Below are 23520 nucleotides of genomic sequence, written 5' to 3' on the forward strand. Positions count from 1 at the left end.
CACCATACCTCAGGGCATCCTTGCCTGCAGTGTTATGAGATAGATAATGTTGGCTGAGTCACATGAGTACCTGCCACGTACAAGGTGGGAGGTGTCCCCACGTGTAAGGTTGGTATCCATGTCCACACTCTGACACGTCGTGCAGCATCTACCATGACAAGGTTGTATGGTGTTGTCCTGAAAGCCGGGCAGTTTGCTACGAACAATGATCTGTTTGAGGTTTGGTGGTTGTTTAAAGGCGAGCAGTGGAGGTGTGGGCAAGGTCTTGGTGAGGTGCTCATCCTCACTGATAATGTGTTGCAGGCTGTGAAGAACATGGCGTAGTTTTTCAGCTCCTGGGAAACACTGGACAACGAAGGGTACCCTGTTGGTTAGAGCTTGTGTCTGTCTCCTGAGGAGGTCATTATGGTTTCTCGCTGTGGCACATTGGTACTGGCAGTCAATGATTTGAGCATTGTATCCTGTTCTTATGAGGGCATCCTTGAGTATTTCCAAGTGCTCGACACGTTCCTCGTCATCTGGACAGATCCTGTGTAAGCATAGGGCTTGTCTGTAGGGAATGGTTGTTTTAATGCATTTAGGGTGGAAGCTGGAGAAGTGTAGCATTGTGAGAATAGGTGCTGAGGTGCTCATCCTTGATGGAGATGCACATGACCAAGAATAAGACAGGTAGTAGAGAGTAGTTTATGGTGAGTTTGATGGTGGGATGAAATTTGTTGATATCACTGTGTAGCTGTTTCAGAGACTCCTCTCCATGGGTCCAGAGGAAAAAAATGTCATCCGTGTAACTGGTGCATAGTGTTGGTTGGACATCCTGCGAAGAGAAGAAGTCTTGTTCGAATTGTGCATGGAAATGTTGGCATATTGGGGTGCAAATTTGGTCCCCATGGATGTTCTGTGTGTCTGGATAAAGAACTGGTTGTCAAAGGTGAAAATGTTGTGGTTGAGGATAAAGCGGATGAGTTGTAGGATGGTGTTTGGAGATTGGCAGTTGTTGGTGTTGAGTACTGAGGCTATTGCCGTGATGCTGTCATTGTGGGGGATGCTGGTGTAGAGTGCGGAAATGTCCATTGTGACAAGGAGTGTTCCTGGTTCTACTGGCCCATGGGTGCTGAGTTTCTGTAAGAAATCTGTAGTGTCACGACAGAAGCTGGGGGTCCCCTGTACAATGGGTTTCAAGGTGCCTATGACAGAGCCAGAGAGGTTCCCACACAGGGTCCCATTGCCTGATACAATGGGACGTCCTGGTGTATTGGCTTTGTGTATTTTCAGAAGGCAGTAGAAGTCACCTATGTGAGATGTACATGGGATGAGGGCACATAAGGAACCCTGAAGGATTGGATCAGAAGTCTTGATCAATGTGTTTAGTTCACAGGTATGTTCTTTGGTCAGGTCAGCCGGTAGTTGCCTGTAATGTTTCTGGCTGTTCAGTTGTCAGTACACTTCCTTGCAGTAAACTGTTCTATTCTGAATGATGATGGCTCCTCCTTTTGCTACTAGTTTGATGACAATGTTGCGATTGGTTTTGAGAGCATGGATGACGTTGCATTGTGATCGAGTGATGTTTTGCTCTACCTTGTGGGTGTAGCTGATGAATCTGGCATTTATATATTTCCTGACGGTTTGAGCATACATATCAAGCCCAGGACAGTGGCCCTCCGGTGGGGTGTAAGTTGACTCTTCTTTGGTCACCCCTCTACGAATCCCTGTGATGACTGTTCCGGTTCCTCGGTGGGCTCATTGGGATCACTGCTGGCATCTTGAAAGAATTCCGTGAGTCTCATTTGTCTGATGAATTCCTCAATGTCTGCTGCAAGACCCATGGGGTCCATTTTGGTGATGGGGCAGAAATTGAGATCCCTGCTAAGAACTTCAATCTCTTCCTGTTGAAAGGAATGGATGGACAAATTGACGATCGACTTCCCCTGTGGTGCCAGGACGGGCTTGGCTACTGCTGGTGGTGGTGCCAAGTTTCTCTAATTTCTTGTTCTTGTTTTGCATGTACGTGGTGTGCTTTTGTTGCCCTGCCTGTTTGGCAAAGTTTTGTAACTGTACTGCTGTATCCTGAGTGTGGGATGAGAGTGTGGACTCCATCTTAATTTCAATGTTGTGGTGCCTGCTGTAGAGTTGGTGCACAAGATGATTGAGGAGCTTGCAAGAGGTGCAGTGGCAAAGTCTCTCTCTCACACACACACACAGACACTCCTACAGACAGAGAGACAGACACACACACACATCTCCCCAAAGACACACACACACTCCTACAGATCCATACACTCACGCAGACCCTTTCTCATACACAAGCGCGCTCTCTCATATGCTCATACATACATACTCACACACGCCTCTCACAGACTTATACTCCTTTACACTCACACTCACACACATACACTCACTCTCAGACACCCATACCCCCCTGCACACACACACACACACACACATATATAGGTTTGTGGGGTGAATTTGTACTTGCAGAATTATATTTTGTTTTGCTCAAAAATTGCGTGAATATATTCTGTAAATCCCTATTTTTGATTAGAATCAGTCTGAACATTGGGGCACAGACAGCCTCACAAGGGCACCTCACACCTTCAATACATTATCTGGGCCAACATGGCACCTATTGTTCAAGTTCACTTGAGAATGTAACTTTAAAAAAGTTCTGGGATTTACATATGAAAGAACTGAAACCAACATGGTCATTCTAAAAGATGAGAGATTTAACAAACAATCCAGGTCTTTTTCAATATATAATTTCAGTTACATCACACTATAAGGTTTTGCTATAAATTCTGTGTCTTACGATCTTGTACTCCACAACCACCTGATTAAGGAGCAGCGCTCCGAAAGCTAGTGCTTCCAAGTAAACCTGTCCAACTATAACCTGGTGTTGTGTGATTTTTAATCTGATATAACATGATAATTCAATTCCTGTCCGATCCCGCGTTAAAAAAATTGCATAATAACAGCACCATTTAAACCAATGGGACCGGAATTGCATTATAGCCTATACAGGTTTGGAAGGGTTGTATTCTACAAATAATGGTCTCAATTATTCAACTGCATTGAAGAAAAGTGATTCATAGTAGAACCGACTGTATTTAACGTAGTAGTCTTACACTGATACATAATTGCATAATGCCACAGATTTAGTTTTTTGCATTAAAACAGAAGTTTATTATACAAAAGGAATTGAGATAAAGTGCAACTAACAATGTTGTTTTCATATAACACATCTTTAAAGATCTCAAAACACACAGCAGAGTAAAATCCCATCTATCCCAACACCATCACTTTACACTGTTTAAATACCAGAGGGAATTCCATTCTCTATCATATCTACAGGTTTAATTTAACTGTTTATTTCAATTCCCTGTCTTGGCAGCTTGATAGCCTTTTTCTTGAATGAACTCAGTTGTATAAATACATTTTCTCAGCCAAATAATCTCTTTTAGGTTCTAACCAAATCCCTTATACTTTTGTAACCGATTTCCTAAATATTCTAAATATCTCTCTGGTGGAAACTGCATTTATGTCTAATCCTAGCCATGCCTTCTGTGAACCAAAATAAAGCTTTACAATCTGTGTCTTTTTAAAACAAAAATAAATCTTCATTCTTTCAAATTATGAGCAAGCTAATGCCTTTCAATGCTGCTCCCTCTCTCATGGTGAAACCCAAACTTACATTAGCATTTCAGGAAGACTTCCAGTCAGCTGTTCTCTGATACATACTGGTTTAAAATTATGACTCCAGAAAATCTGACAAGTTAATTGTTGAACTCCTTAATACACAGACAAAACCCACAGGCTACTGACTTAAAATCCAAACTCTATATATACTTCACACATCATATAACGCATATGACACAGAACTATCTATGGACTCAAGATCACAATCAAACTTTAGTTGAGAAGAAGTTTCATACAGAAGGAAAGAATTGTTTGAGGCAGTCCAGGTTTCCAGAGCTGGAAAGAGACTTAAAAACTACTTTAACAGTTTACATAGTCAGGGCTTTTTTAAAGTTCAGTTAGCAAAGATACGTTACTGAACTAAATGCTGGTTGTGCACCTCAGGGAGAGACAGTGACAGAAATAATCAAATCTGGTGAATGTGTATAAAGTCACCAAAAGGAACTGTTACTAACCTCTTCATTATGGTAACACTAGACAAGTCAGATCTCAGAATGAAGCCTGACTTGATGGATTATAAATCCTTTACTTTCACAATTTGGTTCTCATGATAGTCACTTATAACAAGCAAACACAAGTTTATCACACAAGAACAAAAACTCTACTGTTTATAAGTCAATTTAGAAAGATCCTTACCATGATCAGCAAAAAAGAAAAAATCCTCACAATACCCTTTACAGACACTCAATCTCAGCAAAATATCACTTCGATGTTAAATCTTTAATTACTTACTTACAGAGTAGAAGCACAGAAGGAAACCAAGGGAAGTAAACCCTGGATCCCAAGCCTTCAAAGATCTGAGTGTCATGAATTGGCCTGTCCAATCATATGAAGATCCACTGAGAAATGCATGTTTCTAAGTAGTCATCATTCTTGAACTGAGGGACAGCCGACATTAACCATGTTAACTTATTGTTCAAAATGGTTAAAGCAATCATTGGCAATCAGATGTATCTACAATGATGAAGTTGTAAATGTTACAGAAACACAGAAACCCCACCCCAGCAGGGATAGGGTATTCTGCTCTACGAGCTTGCTTCACTATTTAATATGACCATAGTTCATCATCCAACTCAGTATCCCTTTCCTATTTTCTCCCCATATTCTTTGATCTCGTTAGCCCTAAGAACTACATCTAACTGCTTCTTGAAAACATAAAAGGTTCTGGCCTCCACTGCTTTTGGTAACACAGAGTTCCACAGACTATCCACTCTCTGGGAGAAGGGATTTCTCTGCATCTCAGTGCTGAATGGTCTACCCTGTATTCTTAGACTGTGACCCGTGGTTTTGGACTCTCCGGTTATCTTTCCTACATTAACCCTGTCTAGTCCTGTTCGAATTCTATATTTCTATGAGAACCACCCTACCCCCCTCATTCTAGACTCCATTAAATATAGCCCTAACTGATTCAGTCTCTTTTCATATGCCAATCCTTCCATCCCAGGAATAAGTCTGGTAAACCTTCATTGCACTCCCTCCTTAGCTAGAATGTCCTTCCTCACATATGGAAACTAAAACTGCACACAATATTCCAGATGCAGTCATAGAGTCATAGAGATGTACAGCATGGAAACAGACCCTTCGGTCCATCCCGTCCATGCCGACCAGATATCCCAACACAATCTAGTCCCACCTGCCAGCACCCGGCCCATATCCCTCCAAACGCTTCCTATTCATATACCCATCCAAATGCCTCTTAAATGTTGCAATTGTACCAGCCTCCACCACATCCTCTGGCAGCTCATTCCATACACGTACCACCCTCGGCGTGAAAAAGTTTCACTTAGGTCTCTTTTATATCTTTCCCCTCTCACCCTAAACCTATGCCCTCTAGTTCTGGACTCCCCGACCCCAGGGAAAAGACTTTGCTTATTTACCCTATCCATGCCCCTCATAATTTTGTAAACTGCTATAAGGTCACCCCTCAGCCTCCGATGCTCCAGGGAAAACAGCCCCAGCCTGTTCAGCCTCTCCCTGTAGCTCAGATCCTCCAACCCTGGCAACATCCTTGTCAATCTTTTCTGAACCCTTTCAAGTTTCACAACATCTTTCTGATAGGAAGGAGACCAGAATTGCACGCAATATTCCAACAGTGGCCTAACCAATGTCCTGTACAGCCGCAACATGACCTCCCAACTCCTGTACTCAATACTCTGACCAATAAAGGAAAGCATACCAAATGCCTTCTTCACTATCCTATCTACCTGCGACTCCACTTTCAAGGAGCTATGAACCTGCACTCCCAAGGTCTCTTTGTTCAGCAACACTCCCTAGGACCTTACCATTAAGTGTATAAGTCCTGCTAAGATTTGCTTTCCCAAAATGCAGCACCTCGCATTTATCTGAATTAAACTCCACCTGCCACTTCTCAGCCCATTGGCCCATCTGGTCAAGATCCTGTTGTAATCTGAGGTAACCCTCTTTGCTGTCCACTACACCTCCAATTTTGGTGTCATCTGCATCTTACTAACTGTACCTCTTATGCTCGCATCCAAATCATTTATGTAAATGACAAAAAGTAGAGGGCCCAGCACCGATCCTTGTGGCACTCCACTGGTCACAGGCCTCCAGTCTGAAAAACAACCCTCCGCCACCACCCTCTGTCTCCTACCTTTGAGCCAGTTCTATATCCAAATGGCTAGTTCTCCCTGTATTCCATGAGATCTAACCTTGCTAATCAGTCTACCATGGGGAACTTTGTCGAACGCCTTACTGAAATCCATATAGATCACATCTACTGCTCTGCCCTCATCAATCTTCTTTGTTACTTCATCAAAAAACTCAATCAAGTTTGTGAGACATGATTTCCCATACACAAAGCCATGTTGACTATCCTGAATCAGTCCTTGCCTTTCCAAATTCATGTACATCCTGTCGCTCAGGATTCCCTCCAACAACTTGCCCACCACCGAGGTCTCACCAAGGTCTTGTAGAGGGGCAGCAAGACATCCCTGCACTTGTTCTCAAATCCTCATGTTATGATGGCCAACATACCATTTTCCTTTTTTACCCACTGCTACTCCGCTTGCTTGCTTTCAGCGACATTTGTGCAAGGACACCGAGGTATCAATGCACCTTCCCCAATCTACTGTCAGTCAGATAATAATCTGCCTTTTTGCTTTTGCTACCAAAGTGGATAATCCTATATTTATCCATATTATATTGCATCCGATATGATTTGCCCACTCTCTCAGCTTGTCCAAGATGAGGGAAGGCAGCACAGGTGCCAGGACTGACTGACTGGACTCTCTTCAAGATATATCTTTCTTTCCCCCCCTTATTACTCAAAATGGTGCCATATTGTCGTGACAAATGGAAGATTTTCATTGTATTCTATTGTATTCTATGTAAAATAGATGTGACAATAAAATGAAATCAAATCATACTGAAGCATCTCCACATTCTCCTCACAGTTCACCCTCCTACCCAGCTTTGAAATAATAATTTAAAAATTATTGTTTCAAAGATGAGATATTGGCCAAACAAATTCCGTCTGCTTTCACGAAATGACAAAAGAGATCGGTCATTTCCCTTGAACTTTATTCTTAACTTTGGATGGTGTTTTAAATAAAAAAAAAATAGATTATGCAAGAATGATTACAACAAACTCAAATATTTAACTAACTATATTTCAAATTTCTTACGCTCCCTTCCCTTCAGATAGGCTAATCTGAACTCTTCTCTGGATCCTTTATGCAGTTCTATTTCAAAGAAAACGATGTCAACCAAAATCTATTACAGCTCACTGGCTTTCATAATTATCTTGATCACATGTAGAAATGGAAAGTAGATGCAGGAGTAGGCCATTTAGGCCTTCGAGCCTGTTCCACCATTCATTATGGTCATGGCTGATCATCCAACTCATAGCCTCTTCCTCTTTGACCTGACCATATCATTTGATCCCTTTAACCCCAAGTGCTATATCCAATTTGTTCTTGAAATCATACAATGTTTAGGTCTTGACTACTTTCTATGGTAACAAATTTCAAAGGTTCACCCCTCTCTGGACGAAGACATTACACACACACACACACACACACACACACACACACACACACACACACACACACACACACACACACACACACACACACACACACACACACACACACACACACACACACACACACACACACACACACACACACACACACACACACACACACACACACACACACAGTTAAATAATCTCAACAGCTCTGGCCAGAATCTGGAGAGAAAGGGGAGTGAATGTTTTTGTTTCTGATTTACAGCATCCACAGTTCTTTCAATTTTTACATAGTTAAATTCTGTCACCTGTAAAAATTACACTCTATTTCTCTAACTTCTTGATCAGCATTACATCTATTCTGCAGAGACAACCTTCCACATAAGTACTTACAAAAATTGCACTTCATTCAACATGTATTGCATTCAATGGATCATCATTCACCAGCTCCACTAAGATGTCAACTCCAAACGTATCAATTAATTTCTTTGTAGAATTCCAGAGAAAACATTCCCTTTGTAGGATCCTAGTCCACTCTTCTATCACTCTTACACGTTCTCTCCAAAATAAGGATTCTTGTATGGAAGTACAAGAGATACAATACCAGCTCATTCACCTCTGCCTTTTCCACCATCCTGGACCCTACACATTCCTTCGAATTGAAACAGAGATCACTCCATGTAATCTACTAATTTATTTATTATTCACAGGAAAGCATTCTCTATGTGAGGACACACCACAGTTCAGTTAACAACCATGACTCTGACTTTTCAGCCAACTACCATTTCCACTTGCCTTGCATTATTACTCAAGTCACTGAAATTATATGTTTAAAATCTCTGTAAAAGATCAATAACTTTTTGAGAGAGAGATATGTCCCAGCCACCAAAGGAAGCTACCAAAAGAGAAGACTTTTAAGACATTTACCAAACAAATAAACTAAAATGAGCATAGATTAAACTATTAAGTTGGATAGGGTTCAGTAAAGACTTGCCAGGATGTTACTGGGAATGGAGGGTTTGAATTATAACGAGAGGCTGGGTAGGCTGGGACCTTTTTCACTGAACCATAGGAGGTTGAGGGGTGACCATATAGAGGTCTATAAAATCATGAGGAATATAGATAAGGTGAATGGCAGGTGTCTTTTCTCTAGGGTGGGGGATTTCAAGAGTAGGGGCATTTTTTTTTAAAAAGTGAGAGGAGAAAGATTTGAGAATGACAACTTTTTTTTACAAAGAATGGTTTGTGGAATGAACTTTCAGCGGAGTGATGAATTTGGATACAGTTACAATGTTTAAAAGACATTTAGATAAATACATGAATAAGAAATGTTTGGAGGAATATCGGTCAAGGGCAGGCAGGTGGGACCAGTTTAGTTTGAGATTATGGTTAGCATGGACTGGTTGGACCGAAAAGTCTGTTTCTATGTTCTATAACTCTATTTCTTCCAGCCTTCTGCTTGCCTACTTTGGATTCCAGCATTTGCATTTTGTTTTTGTCTCTAACTCTATTTCTTAGCAGGTAACTAATGCATTTGGCAAAGAAAAGGGAATTTTGCTTTAAACAATACAGTCAAGTTACATCTTATATCAACCTTCACAATGCTCAGCACTTTTTGGAGATAAATGGCATTAGGAGATCAGTCCCTTGTTTCCCTGGAAAATATGTTGAAAGTTGCAATGTCCTTCAAAAGACATTCCACTCAGTCTAAGTGATCTATTTCTAGTTGTTTTTTTTTACCTAAAACAAAACAAAGAACTGTGGATGCTGGAGATCTGAAACAAAGCAAAAATTGCTGGAGAAACTCAGTAGGTCTGGCGGCATTTGTATGGAGAAAGCAGAGTTTATGTTTTGAATCTAGTCACTCTTTATCAGACTCGATGCATTAACTCAGAAGGAAGGGCCCAATGTTAGAATCACGACAGTATATTACTGTCCATTAACTCTGAATCTTTTTCAAACATATGCTGCCGATCTGCTGAATAATCCTAGTACTTGTTACTTAAATGTCAGAATTGCAGCGTTTCAGCATAAAGTTGAATACCATGGGTTTTATTATTTGAGTTGAGATGCAGCTCCACTTCCACCAGTAGCTTTTGCGCTTGCAAATTCTATGAATTATTACCACATTACTTCCTGAAGCATTCATGTTATGATAAATGTCATAACTAAGATATAATGTATCAAAGCAGCATCATCTCATCTTACCTGTCATTTGTTGCATTAATTCATTAGGAAGATTATTCAATTTGTGACGCAGGTTACTGGCTTCAATCGTTTCCACTTCAAGTACTTCAAGAATGTTCCTTCTAATTTCTTCCTAAAAAAATGTCATTGTACAGCATTATTTAATGAGGGTGGCATAGTGGCTCAGTGGTTAACACTGCTGCCTCACAGCACCAAGGACCTGGGCTCGATTCCAGCCTCGCGTGACTGTCTGTGCAGAGTTTGCACATTCTCCCCGTGTCTGTGTGGGTTTCCTCCGGATGCTCTGGTTTCCTCCCACAATCCAAAGATGCACAGGTTAGGTGAACTGGCCATGCCAAATTGCCCATAGTGTTCAGAGATGTGTAGGTTAGGTGCATTAGTCAGGGGTAAATGTAGGGTAGCGGAATGGGTCTGGGTAGATTACTCTTTGGAAGGTCGGTGTGGGCTTATTCTACACTGTAAGGAATTTAATTCTAACTTCACATGGAAAAGTAGTATATTTTATTTGGTTTAAAACATGAAAAATTCTGTGCACTGTAACTTTAAACTCTACACATATGTATATAAATATTATGCAGAGTTTAAAGTTACAGTGCGCATCATTTTTCATATTTTAAACCAAATAAAATATACTACTTTTCCATGTGGAGTTAGCTTTCTGTCCTGGATGGTGTGCCCTACACAGTGTATTAAACATGCTTCCACCAAGACAATGTCAATGAGTTTAGATGAGCTTGCATCTCAGGTGCAGAGCTTTTATGCACAGAGATTTCGAATTTAGGAATGGAGGCCATGCACCTCACAGGATCAGGTATGGAATTCCAAAACAAATGTCACCTAAATTTAGGAACTATACTTGAGCATCAGTCACCTGTTATGCCGTTCCTGATGAAGGGCTCTGGCCCAAAACATTGATTCTCCTGCTGCTCAGATGCTGCCTGACCTGCTGTGCTCTTCCAGCAACACACTCTCGACCCTGATCTCCAGCAGCTGCAGACCTCACTTTCTCCTATCTGTTATGCCAGGTCCAGCATAAAAGCTTTGCTCCATACTAACACAAAAATAATATACTGCTGTCACTATGGAACTACACTTGAGAGATTGCTAGCATAGTGGCTCAGTAGTTAGCACTGCTGCACAGGAATCCAGGTTCAATTCCAGCCTCAGGCAACTGTGAGAGTGGAGTTTGCACATTCCCCCTGTGTCTGTGTGGGTTTCCTTCAGGTACTCCAATTTCTTCCCACAGTCCAAAATTGTGTGGGTTAGGTAGATTGGCCATGCAAAATTGCCAATAGTGTCCAGGGATGTGCAGGTAAGTTAGATTAGCCATGGGAAAAAGTAGGGGGTTACAGGGTGAAAGGTTGGGTCTGGGTGTGATTCTGTTTGAAGTGGACTTGATAGGTCAAATGAGCTGCTTCCACACTGTAGGGATTCTATGATTCTATTATATTTGTGAGGTTATAAAAATCAGTTCCAAATACAGAGCTTTGTGCATCAGGAATGAATATTATGTTGGTGAATAGGCTCTGTAGGATTTTCTGCCGATCAATTTTAATTGATGGAAATTCCATTGAGATGCAGTGACCTAGACATGTAAACTTTTATGATACAGTATACACAATTGACTGTCACAGTTCCTACACTGCAACTAAAACTACAAACATAAGTTGGGAAAATGCCGTAAATATTATGTCATCTGTGAAATACTCATTTCATATCATACCCATCACTTGCAGTTCCACACGTAGACAGCCTTGTTGATCCTTAAGGGGTCTTATTATCTCCCTAGTTACTCTTTTGCTCTTAATGCATTTGTAGAATCTCTTTGGATTCTCCTTAACTCTATTTGCTGCAGCTGTCTTATGTTCCCTCTTTGCCCTCCTGATTTCCCTTGTAAATATACTCCTAGTGCTTTTATACTCCTAGAGGATTCACTCAATCCCAGCTGTCTCTACCACATATATGCTTCCTTCTTTTCCTTGATTAGAGCCTCAATATCTCTAGTTATGCAGCATTCCCTACACATACCAGCCTTGCCCTTCACATTAACATGAACATACTGCCTCTGGACTCTCATTACCTTATTTTTGAAGGCCTCCCACTTTCCAACCATCCGGTTAGCAGTGAATTGCTTCTCCCAACCAACTTTTGAAAGTTCTTGCCTAATAAAACCTTACTCCAATTTAGATCTTTAACTTTTAGATCAGGTCTACCTTTTCCATAACTATTTTAAAACTCATTGAATTATCATTAACCCCAAAATGGTCCCCCACTGACACCTTAGTTACTCACCCTGCCTTATTTCCCGAGAAAAAGTCAAGTTTTGCTCCTTGACTAGTAGGTACATCCACAAGCTCAATAAGAAAATTTTCTGGTATACACTTAAATTCCCATCTATCCTAGCCCTTAACACTATGGCAGTCTCAATCTATGTTTAGAAAATTAAAATCCACTACCATTATAACCCTATCATTCTTACAGATATCTGAGATATCCTTACAAATTTGGTTTTCAATTTCTGCTGACTATTGGGGTTGTCAGTAGGGTGATCATCCCTTTCTTATTTCTCAGTTACACCCAAATAAGTTCACTGGATGCATTCCTAGGAATATCCTCCCTAAATACAGCCATATAATGTTACCCTTAACCAAAAACACCACTCCCCCCTCTCTCTTGCCCACCCTTTCTATTCTTCCTATTGCATCTATGCCCTGGAACATTAAGCTTCCAGCTCCGCCCTTCCCTGAGCCACGTTTCTGTAATAGCTATGAAATCCCAGTCCCGTGTTCCCACCATGCCCTGCATTCATCTGCCTTACCCGTCAGGTCTCTTGCATTGAAGTAAATGCAGCTTAATTTATCAGACCTACCTTACTCTTGCCTGCTTTGACTATTTGACTCGATCCTCTTGTCAACCTTAGATTTATCACTTTGGGTCCCCTCCCTTACTAGTTTAAATCCTCTTGGGTAGCACTAGCAAATCTCCCCACAAGGATATTCGACCCTTTCCGGTTCAGGTGCAACCAGTCCTTCTTACACAGATCACTTCTACCCCGGAAGCGATTCCAATGATCCAAAAATGCAAATCCTGCCCCCTGCACCAGCACATTCATCTGCTCTATCCTCCTATTCTTAATCTCACCAGGAGTAGTCTAGATATGAATACCCTTGAGAACCTACTTTTTAACCTCCTGCCTAATTTCTGATGTTGTCTCTTCAGAACCTCATCCCTCTCTCTTCCTATGTCATTGGTTCCAACATGGACAACAACCTCCTGCTGGTAACTCTGCCCTTTGAGAATATTCTGCACCATCTCGGAGACATCCTTGACCCTGGCACCAGGGAGTCAAGACACTATCCTGATGTCTCACGGTCAGTCGCAAAAACAGCTGTATGTGCCCCCGACCAGAGAGTCCCCTATCACCATTGATCGCTTGAAAGCTAACATACCTAACATTATAGTAGAGCCAGTCTTAGTACCAGTAACCTAACTGTCAGTAATACATGACGAACAGTCCACAACCACTGACATTTTCCAAACAGCATCGCCACAGAAGACTCCTGCATAGCCTGCCTACCTTTCCTGGTGGTAATCCATCTACCTGACCATGTCTGCGGTTTTTCTACCTTCCAAAACTGCCACCCATCACAGCCCCTGGTTCCTGTAAATTTGTCATTGCCTCCATCTTCATTTCCAATTGGTCCATTTACTGTGGAGAAGGATATGGAAGCTAGAGAACTTGGAGAAATAAATAGTGATATCTCAAAGTGCCCATATTACAGATGAGGTGGTGCTGTAAATCTTAAAACACATAAGGAAAGATAAATCCCTGGGACCTGATCAGGTGTAACTTAGAACTTTGTGGGAAGCTCGGGATGTAATTGCTGAGATAGACCTCTTGCTAAGACATCTGCATCATCAATAGTCACGGGTGAGGTGTTGGAAGACTGAACGGTAGCTAATATGGTGCCATTATTCAACAAAGGCAGTAAGGTAAAGCCAGGTAACTATAGACCAGTGAGCCTGAGGTCAGTGATGAGTAATTGATGTTAGAAGGGATTCTGAGGGGTAGGATTTACATGTATTTGGAAAGAACTGATTAGGAATAGTCAACATGCCTTTCTTCATGGGATATCATGCCTCACTAACTTGATTGAGTTTTTTGAAGAAGTGACAAAGAAGATTGATCAAGGCGTTTGACAAAGTTCTGCAGCGTAGATTTGTTAGCAAGGTTAGAATACATAGAATCAAGAGAGAGCTAATCATTTGGATACAAAATTGGCGTGAAGGTAGAAGACAGAGGGTGGTGGTAGAGGGTTGCTTTTCAGACTGGAGGCCTGTGACCTGTTGGGTCCATTGCTTTTTGTAATTTATATAAATGATCAGGATGTGAATATAGGAGATATCGTTAATAAGTTTGCAGGTGACACCAAAATTGGTGATGTAGTGGACAGTGAAGAAGGTTACCTCAGAGTATAATGGGATTTTTGATCAGATGGCTAATGTCAGAAGTCACATGACACCAGGTATAGTCCAACAGGTTTATTTGAGATCACAAGCTTTCGGAGTGCTGCTCCTTCCTTGGATGAAGTCAGACTTCACTTGGCAAAGGAGTAGCTCTCTGAAAGGTTGTGATTTCAAATAAACCTGTTGGACTATAACCTGGTGTTTTGTGACTTCTGACTTTGTTCACCCCCTGGCACCTCCATCAGATGGCCAACAGGTTGAAGAGTGGCAAATGGATATTAATTGAGATAAATGTGAGATGTTGCCTTTTGGTAAGGCAAGTCAGGCCGGACTTACATAGTTAATGTTAGGATCTTGGGGATTGTTGCTGAACAAAGAGATCTTGGGGTGCAGCTTCATACTTGAAGATGGAGTCGCAGGTAGGCAAGGTAGTGAAGGAGGTGTGGTTGGCTTTATTGGTCAGAGCATTGAGTATAGGAGTGGGGATGTCAAGTTACGGCTGTACAGGACATTGGTTAGTCCACTTTTGGAATACTGCATTCAATTCTGGTCTCCCTGCTGTAGAAAAGATGTTTTTACACTTGAAAGGATGCAGGTAAGATTTACAAGGATATTGCCAGGGTTGGAGGGTTTGAGCTATAGGGAAAGGCTGATTAGGCTGGGGCTTTTTTCTCTGGATTGTCAGAGGCTGAAGGGTGACCTTATAGAGATTCATAAAATCATGAGGGGCATGGATAGGGTGAATAGCCAAGGTCTTTCTCCCAGGGTGGGGTGGGTGTAGGTTTAAGGTGAGAGGGGACCTAAGGGGAGACTTTTTCATACAGGGTGGTGCATGAATGGAATGTCCTACCAGAGGAAGTGGTGGAGGCTGGCACAATTACAATGTTCAAAACACATCTGGATGAGTACCAGAATGGGAAGAGCTTGAGAGATATGGGCCAGGTGCTGGCAAATTGGACCAGATTAGTTTAGGATATCTGTTTGGCATGGACAACTTGAACCGAGGGGTCTGTTTCTGTGCTGTACATCTCTATGACTCTATCCAGTGATCATGAAAGCTGCCACATAAATCTAATTTCTTTTTTGGTTAAGGTGCTGAAATAGACTGTGTGAACTTTGAACTAAGAAAAAAGTACTGGTTCCCTTGTCATATCAAAATGTTAACATTGTTTTTCTCAGCACAGATGAGGAGTTTTTTCAGCATTTTGTGTTTATATTTCTGATCACAAGTACCTACAGTATGTTATTTTTAATATAGAGTTAAATAATTTCTCTTCCAGATATGCCCACCTTGAAGAGTTTCTGCTTCTCTCTGGTAGAGTTTCAGACAGCATTTCAACTTCTTTACTTTCATCACCCTGTGGGCCATCACTGTTTCCAAGACAGTCATTGGCCTCATGCCCTCTGGAATAATCTCAATCCCCCAATCTTGGATAGGCTGCTCCTGCTTCCTTACTAAAATCCACTAACAGGACAGAGCAGACAGACCTTTATTTCAGACTCTTCCAAACCAGCTGAACTTATTTCTTTCTATCTTGACTAATGTTTTTTCTCTCCTCGCGCACTGTCTTCCCACTTTCATTCTGATGCTTTTCATTAGGTCCACAATCTCCAGGTCCCTGGCCATAGTTCCCTTACCATTCAACATGAATGTGCAATGCGTCTACATGTTCGTTTCCAACAGGATGGTCGGAACACACTCCGTTCCTACCCTGCTTTGCCAGAATGAGCTTATTCTCACTTTTAAAAATTCTACCTTTAACTGCCATAGTCAAAGGTGTGGCTATAGGTATTCACGTGGGTCCTCATTATGCCTGTATCTTTGTGGAGTATGTGGAGGATCCTTGTCATCTCTCACAGCTCTTTCTCTGATAAATCAATGACATCATTGGAGCTGCTTATTGCTGTTGTTCAGAATTGGAAAAAGTAATCCATTTTGCCTTCAATTTCTATCCTTTTCTCACCTTCACATGGTCCATCTCTGACATTTCTGTTTTCATACCTGGGGATACACTATCCTGCAAACATCCACTAAAACCTACTGTCTCCATAGTTACCTTGACTACACTTTCTTACATTCTAGTTCTGGTAAAGACTCCATTCTCCTCGTTTCTCCACCTCAATTCTTACATGGTCTCCTTTTCATCAGCAAAGGATTTCCCTCACTGTGTTTCAAAGAGCCCACAACCGTTTCTGATGCATTCACTGCATTTCTACCCTCATCCCTTCTCCTCCTTACTAGACAAATATAGTGTTCCCTTCATCTTCACTTTTCTCTCATTAGTCTTCATATTCAAAGGATCATCTTCTACCATTATTACCACCTCCAGCAAGATACCACCACCAAACACATCTTCACCTCCCCTTCATTGTCAGCATTTGGGACTGTTATCTCTGTGATGTCTTGGTCCATTTATCTATCACTCCTAACACTTTCGCACCCACCATGGCACCTTCCTCTGCAATCGCAGAGGGCATTAACACTTGCCCTTTTACATCTTCCCTCCTCACCATCCAAGCTCCTCAACATTCCTTCCAGATGATGCAGTGGTTTACTTATAGTTCTTCCAAGCTAGTCTACAGAATTCACTGCCTATAATGCAGACTCCTATATGTTGGTAAGACCAAACGCAGACTGGGTGACCATATTGTAGAACTCCTCCCCTCTGACGAAGAATAACCCTGACCTTCCAGTTGCTTGCCATTGCAATGCACCACCTCATGCTAATATTTCTGCAGTACTTCAGTGACGTCCAAAGTAAGATGGAGGAACAGCTTATCATTTTTGCTTTCAGATTTTAACAACCTTCAGGACTCAACACTGAATTCAACAACTTCAGTGTATGAACACTGTCCTCTGATGTCACTGCCACAGCCAGTACCATCTCAGTGTCTTTGTGAATATATACACTGTGGAATCAGAGTGGCATTCATGAAAACTCTGTATAACATCACAGAACAGATCATTTCTACTTTCCCACTTCAACATGATTTAGGAGGAAATGACTAACCCATTTTGAAAAATACTCGATGCCATTGGAGTTGGAATATAAAGTTTTAAATAATGGTGTATTTGTGGAAAATATAATCAAATTGAGGTGTCACCTGTTTGACAAGTGTTATATCAATGCTCAGGTGAGAGTATTTTTGTGGTTTCCAAATGTTTGAATGTGTCTGGTTAGCAGATATGGTGGATTATGAATTTCAGGAATACTAGTATTCAAGTGAATTCCAAATATTTAAGATGGACGTTTTGATAAAGGTATCATTAGATTGCACCTTTAATTCCCCCAAAACAAAATTTTAACAATACAGCATGCTGAAAACGGGATAAAGGTAATAGAAAGAAGTGCTTATATACCCTTTATGAAATTATCATCCCAGATTTCTCAAGGAAGGTTGTCATCTGAATTAAGACTAAAATAAAATTTGGGAGAAGATTTGTAGCTCGGGAATTTGTGTTGCATATTTGCTCGGCGAACAGAACCACAACAACACTAAAATAAAACGTCAACTCTAATTTGTGGAATTGGTTTGTCTTTACTTACATCCAAAATAGCATTCACTGAGCAGGATTATTTTCTTGCCACTTCCCTCTTAGCCACAGAAAAGTTCTTATTTACTTACTTTTATTCATTGGAGGTAATGGCGCTCAGCAGCTCGTTCAGTGTTTACTGCCCATTCCTAAATGCCCTGGAGAAGGTGTGGTGAGCTGTCTATTTGAACCACTTGAATCTGTTTGTGAGAACACCAACAGTGCTGGTAGGGAGAGAGTTATGATAGGGGGAAAATCATTGATGAAGCAGCTGAAGATGGTTCGGCCTAGGGCATTACCCTGAGAGTTTAAGGGCTCATATGGCGTAGTGATAGTATCCCTACTGCTGAGTCAGCAGGCCCCAGTTAAAGCCCCATCTATTCCAGAGCTATGTCATAATATCTCCAAATGGGTGATTTAGAAAATAGTTTAAGATAAATACTGAGAATGTAAAGACTCTTGTGGTGTAATGGTAGTGTTTCCTGTGGCCGAAGAAATTTCTCCTCCTCTCAATTCTAAATGGTTGTCCAATCACTGTGAACCCAGGAGGCTTGGCTTCAAGATACCTTTGCTTCAGAGGAGTGTTGAATAGAAAATATGTACCCTGAGAACTTAAGGTCTCTTGTAGTGCAATGGTAGTGTCCCTACCCATGAGTCAAAAGACCCAGGTTCAAGTCCCACCTGATCCAGAGGTGTGGCATAACATATCTGAACAGGTTGATTAATAAATATCCATGCTGAGAACTCCTGCCATCATCTCCTGGAGAAGACAGAGCTCCAACAACTGCAGCCTTTAAAATTATGACTCCAACCAAGGGAATGTTTTCCCCAGCTTGTCATCAACACTTGTTTTGCTGGGACACTTGAAACCAAACTCAGTCAACTACTGTCTTGATGTCAAGGGAAAAATCACTCTTACTTCACCTCTGGAACTCAGCTCTTTTGTCCATGTTGGAATCATGGTTGTGTTGAAGTCAACAGCTAGATGGATCTGATGTAACCCAAACCAAACATCAGTGAGCGAGGTTATTGTTAATCAATTGCTGCTTATTGGTACTGTTAATGCCCTATCACTTTTACTGATAAGTAATAAACTGATCGGGCATTAATTGGCTGGGTTGGATTTGTCCTGCTTTTTTGTATTTAATATGTCCTGGGGAATTTTTCACATTTTTGGGTATCTGCCATTGTTAAGTCTGTACTGGAGCAGCTTGGCTAGGGATGTAGCAAGTGCTGGAACACGTCAGGGCTGTTGCAGCATCCAGTGCTTCCACCTCTTTCTTGATATCAAATAGCATGAATAGAATTTGCTGAAGATTGTCATCAGTGGTGTTGGTGATTCCTGATGGGCTTTTGCCTGAAATATTGATTTTCCTGCTCCTCAGATGCTGCCTGACCTGCTGTGCTTTTCCAGCACCACTCTAATCTAGACGTCCACAGGAGGCCGAGATGCATCATCCATCTTGCATTTCCTATTGAAGACTGTTATGAATGCTTCAGCCATAACTTTTGTAATGATGTGCTGGTACATATTTTCTATTCAACACTCCTCTGAAGCAAAGGTATCTTGAAGCCAAGCCTCCTGGGTTCAGAGTGATTGGACAACCATTTAGAATTGAGAGGAGGAGAAATTTCTTCGGCCACAGGAATCACTACCATTACACCACAAGAGTCTTTACATTCTCAGTATTTATCTTAAACTATTATCTTAAACTATTGTTGAGGATGGGGATGTTTGTGGAGCCTCCTCCTTTAGTGAGTTGTTTAATTGTCCACCACCGTATTTGACTGAATGTAGAGTTTACACCTAATCCATTGGTTGTGGAACTGCTTTAACGCTGCCAACCGCTTGCTTTTCACCAGATTGATATTCTTTTTAGATATCCCTGGTGCTGCTCCTTCATTAAATCAGAGTTCGCCCCTTTGTCTGGTGGTAATGGTAGCGTGCAGTTGCCATAAGATTGCAGATTGTGTTGGAGTACAATTCTGTTGCTGCTGGAGACCCTTAGTGCTCAGTCTTAAACTGCTATTTCTGTACAAAATCTCTCAATTCACACAATGATAGCACTACACAAATTGTAGGGTATCCTCAATGGGTCAAGAGTATGGCGCTGTAAAAGCACAGCAAGACAGGCAGCATCAGAGGAGCAGGAAAATCAACGTTTTCGGGCAAAAGCCTTTCATAATTCCCTTCAAACAACGATTTTCCTGCTCCTCGGATGCCGCTTGATGTTCTGTGCTCTCGACTCTAATCTCTAGCATCTGCAGTCCTCACTTTTGCATATCCTAAATGTGTGTTGACTAGATTATCTTTGTTCTCCATATTTCTCTCAGTTGTAAAAATATTTGTGAAAAAATCAGGCTAACCCAATAGACTTATTTGCATTAGTTTTCAACCGTCACCATATTTTAAAAGTGCAGACTCAGCTAAACTTTTGTCTTCACAATACTGAAATGGTGAACCCGAACTGAACTTGCAAAAAAGCAAACTCTAAGACAAATTGAAATATTCAATATGGTTTGATTTTATAGAAAATCCAGACAATACCTTACCAGCTGACTAACTCCTTTTGTAATTTGTGTGAAATTTCGAATAGTTTCACGATTGAAACAAAAGTTTTCACTTTTCAGTCGCTTTTCTGAAAAGAAAAACAAACTACATCCAGTGAACCAGTTTGTACATTTTCAGTAATAAATGATATCAATGATGAGCAAAGGTAGAATTTCTACACTAACAGGATACAGCTCTTTGCGCCTGCAATAATTTTAATGATGTTAGTGATTTGGAGGGATGTTGGGGATTGGGGGATTTAGGATTGATATAGAGGAGAGTGGACGGGACCTTGAATGGGGGGCGGTGGGAGGGGATGATAGAGGGAATTGAGGGGCTGACAGGAAGGGAGGGGGGTATGGAGAGGGTGTAGAATGGGGGATGGGGTTGGTGTGGGTGGGGAGGGGGTGTTGTGTGTCTCCTGACAGACCCCTGCCACCCGCAGCGGGATCTGGTCCCTGCCTTACAGACAGAGCCTGGGCGAGGGGAGCAACAGTGCCGGCCTCACTCACCCAGTTCCTGCAGACGCTCCATAGCCACCCGCACTGTCGGCAGCTGCTGCTTCTGAGACCGCTTCATGGTGAGAGGCTGCTGCTGCTCCGGCACCGAGTCCCAATCTCAGCCACACACCGTCCAGCAACTACTGTAAACATCTCCATGGCAACCGCAAACCATTCACGAACTTCCGGGACAGCGACTCCAATTCCCAGACCCTGCAAACAGACCACACACACCCCAGACCCTGCAAACAGACCACACACCCACACCCCAGACCCTGCAAGCTGACCATACACACCCCAGACCCTGCAAACTGACCACACACTACCACAGACCCTGTAAACTGACCACACCCCAGACCCCAGAAACTGACCACACACACACCCCAGACCCTGCAAACTGATCACACATCACCCCAGACCCTGCAAACTGATCACACACCCACACCCCAGGCTCTGCAAACTGACCACACACACACCAGACCCTACAAACTGATGACACATCACCCCAGACCCTGCAAACTGAACACACATCACCCCAGACTCTGCAAACTGACCACACAAACCACCCCCCAGACTCTGCAAACTGACCACAGACATACTCCGGACCCTACAAACTGACCACACACACAAACCCTAGACCCTGCAAATTGACCAAACACACACCCCAGACCCTGCAAACTGACCTCACATCCCCCAGACCCTGCAAAATGATGACAGACACACAGCCCAGACCCTACAAACTAACCACAGACACAACCCCCAGACCCTGCAAACTGACCACACACACACCCCCAGACCCTGCAAACTGACTACAGACACACCCCCCAGACCCTGCAAACTGACCACAGACATAGGATATGGAAGATATAGACTGTAGGGAAATAGATGGTGACATCTTGCAAAATATCCATATTACAGAGGAGGAAGAGGATGTTTTGAAACGGGTAAAGGTGGATAAATCCCCAGGACCTGATCAGGTGTACCCGAGAACTCTGTGGGAAGCTAGAGAAGTGATTGCTGGGCCTCTTGCTGAGATATTTGTATTATCGATTGTCACAGGTGAGGTGCCGGAAGACTGAAGGTTGGCTAACGTGGTGCCACTGTTTAAGAAGGGTGGTAAAGACAAGCCAGGGAACTATAGACCAGTGAGCCTGACCTCAGTGGTGGGCATGTTGTTGGAAAGAATCCTGAGGGACAGGATGTACGTGTATTTGGAAAGGCAAGGACTGATTAGGGATAGTCAACATGGCTTTATACGTGGGAAATCATGTCTCACAAACTTGATTGAGTTTTTTGAGGAAGTAACAAAGAGGATTGATGAGGGCAGAGCGGTACATGTGATCTATGTGGACTTCAGTAAAGTGTTCGACAAGGTTCCCCATGGGAGACTGGTTAGCAAGATTAGATCTCATGGAATACAGGGAGAACTAGCCAATTGAATACAGAACTGCCTCAAAGGTAGAAGACAGAGGTGGAGGATTGTTTTCAGACTGGAGGCCTGTGACCAGTGGAGTGCCACAAGGATCGGTGCTGGGCCCTCTACTTTTTGTCATTTACATAAGTGATTTGGATGCGAGCATAAGATGTACAGTTAGTAAGTTTGCAGATGACACCAAAATTGGAGGTGTAGTGGACAGCGAAGAGGGTTACCTCAGATTTCAACAGGATCTTGACCAGGTGGGCCAATGGGCTGAGAAAAGGGAGATGGAGTTTAATTCAGTTAAATGCGAGGTGCTGCATTTCAGCAGGGCTTATACATTTAATGGTAAGGTCCTAGGGAGTGTTGATGAACAAAGAGACCTTGGGAGTGCAGGTTCATAGCTCCTTGAAAGTGGAGTAGATAGGATAGTGAAGAAGGCATTTGGTATGCTTTCCTTTGTTCGTCAGAGTATTGAGTACAGCAGTTAGGTCATGTTTTGGCTGTACTGGACTTCGTTTAGGTCACTATTGGAATATTGCATGCAATTCTGGTCTCCTCTTGAAAGGGTTGAGAAAAGATTTACAAGGATGTTGCCAGGGTTGGAGGATTTGAGCTATAGGGAGAGGCTGAACAGGCTGGGGCTGTTTTCTCTGGAGCGTCGGAGGCTGAGGGGTGACCTTATAGAGGTTTACAAAATTATGAGGGCATGGATAGGGTAAATAGGCAAAGTCTTTTCCCTGGGGTCGGGGAGTCCAGAACTAGAGGGCATAGGTTTAGGATGAGAGGGGAAAGATATAAAAGAGACCTAAGTGGCAACTTTTTCACGCCGAGGGTGGTACGTGTATGGAATGAGCTGCCAGAGGAAGTGGTGGAGGCTGGTACAATTGCAACATTTAAGAGGCATTTGGATGAATAGGAAGGGTTTGGAGGGATATGGGCTGTGTGCTGGCAGGTGGGACTAGATTGGTTGGGATATCTTGTCGGCATGGCCTGGTTGGACCGAAGGGTCGGTTTCCATGCTGTACATCTCTCTGACTCTATGACTCTATACACCCCAGACCCTGCAAACTGACCACAGACACATCCCCAGACCCTGCAAACTAACCACAGACACACACCCCCCCAGACCCTGCAAACTGACCACAGACACATCCCCAGACC

General features: G+C 42.4%; 1 protein-coding gene across 1 annotated transcript in view; it reads right to left on the reverse strand.

The window, feature by feature from the left end:
- ccdc175 (coiled-coil domain containing 175) overlaps window positions 1-21075 on the reverse strand; it is an 81277-nt gene extending 60202 nt beyond the window's left edge. Inside the window, exons 1-3 of the mRNA XM_043698439.2 lie at window positions 20952-21075; window positions 20442-20527; window positions 9887-9998 (exon numbers count right to left, since the gene is read on the reverse strand). Of these exons, the coding sequence (XP_043554374.2) occupies window positions 9887-9998; window positions 20442-20527; window positions 20952-21018 (265 nt within the window). The 5' untranslated portion in view covers window positions 21019-21075. The remainder of the gene's footprint in view (window positions 1-9886; window positions 9999-20441; window positions 20528-20951) is intronic.
- Between the last annotated feature and the right edge of the window lie 2445 nt (window positions 21076-23520).

This window comes from Chiloscyllium plagiosum, unplaced genomic scaffold (assembly GCF_037043375.1).
Source record: "Chiloscyllium plagiosum isolate Xiang-an unplaced genomic scaffold, Cpla_swu_hap1 HiC_scaffold_8, whole genome shotgun sequence".
Classification (NCBI taxonomy): Eukaryota; Metazoa; Chordata; class Chondrichthyes; order Orectolobiformes; family Hemiscylliidae; genus Chiloscyllium; species Chiloscyllium plagiosum.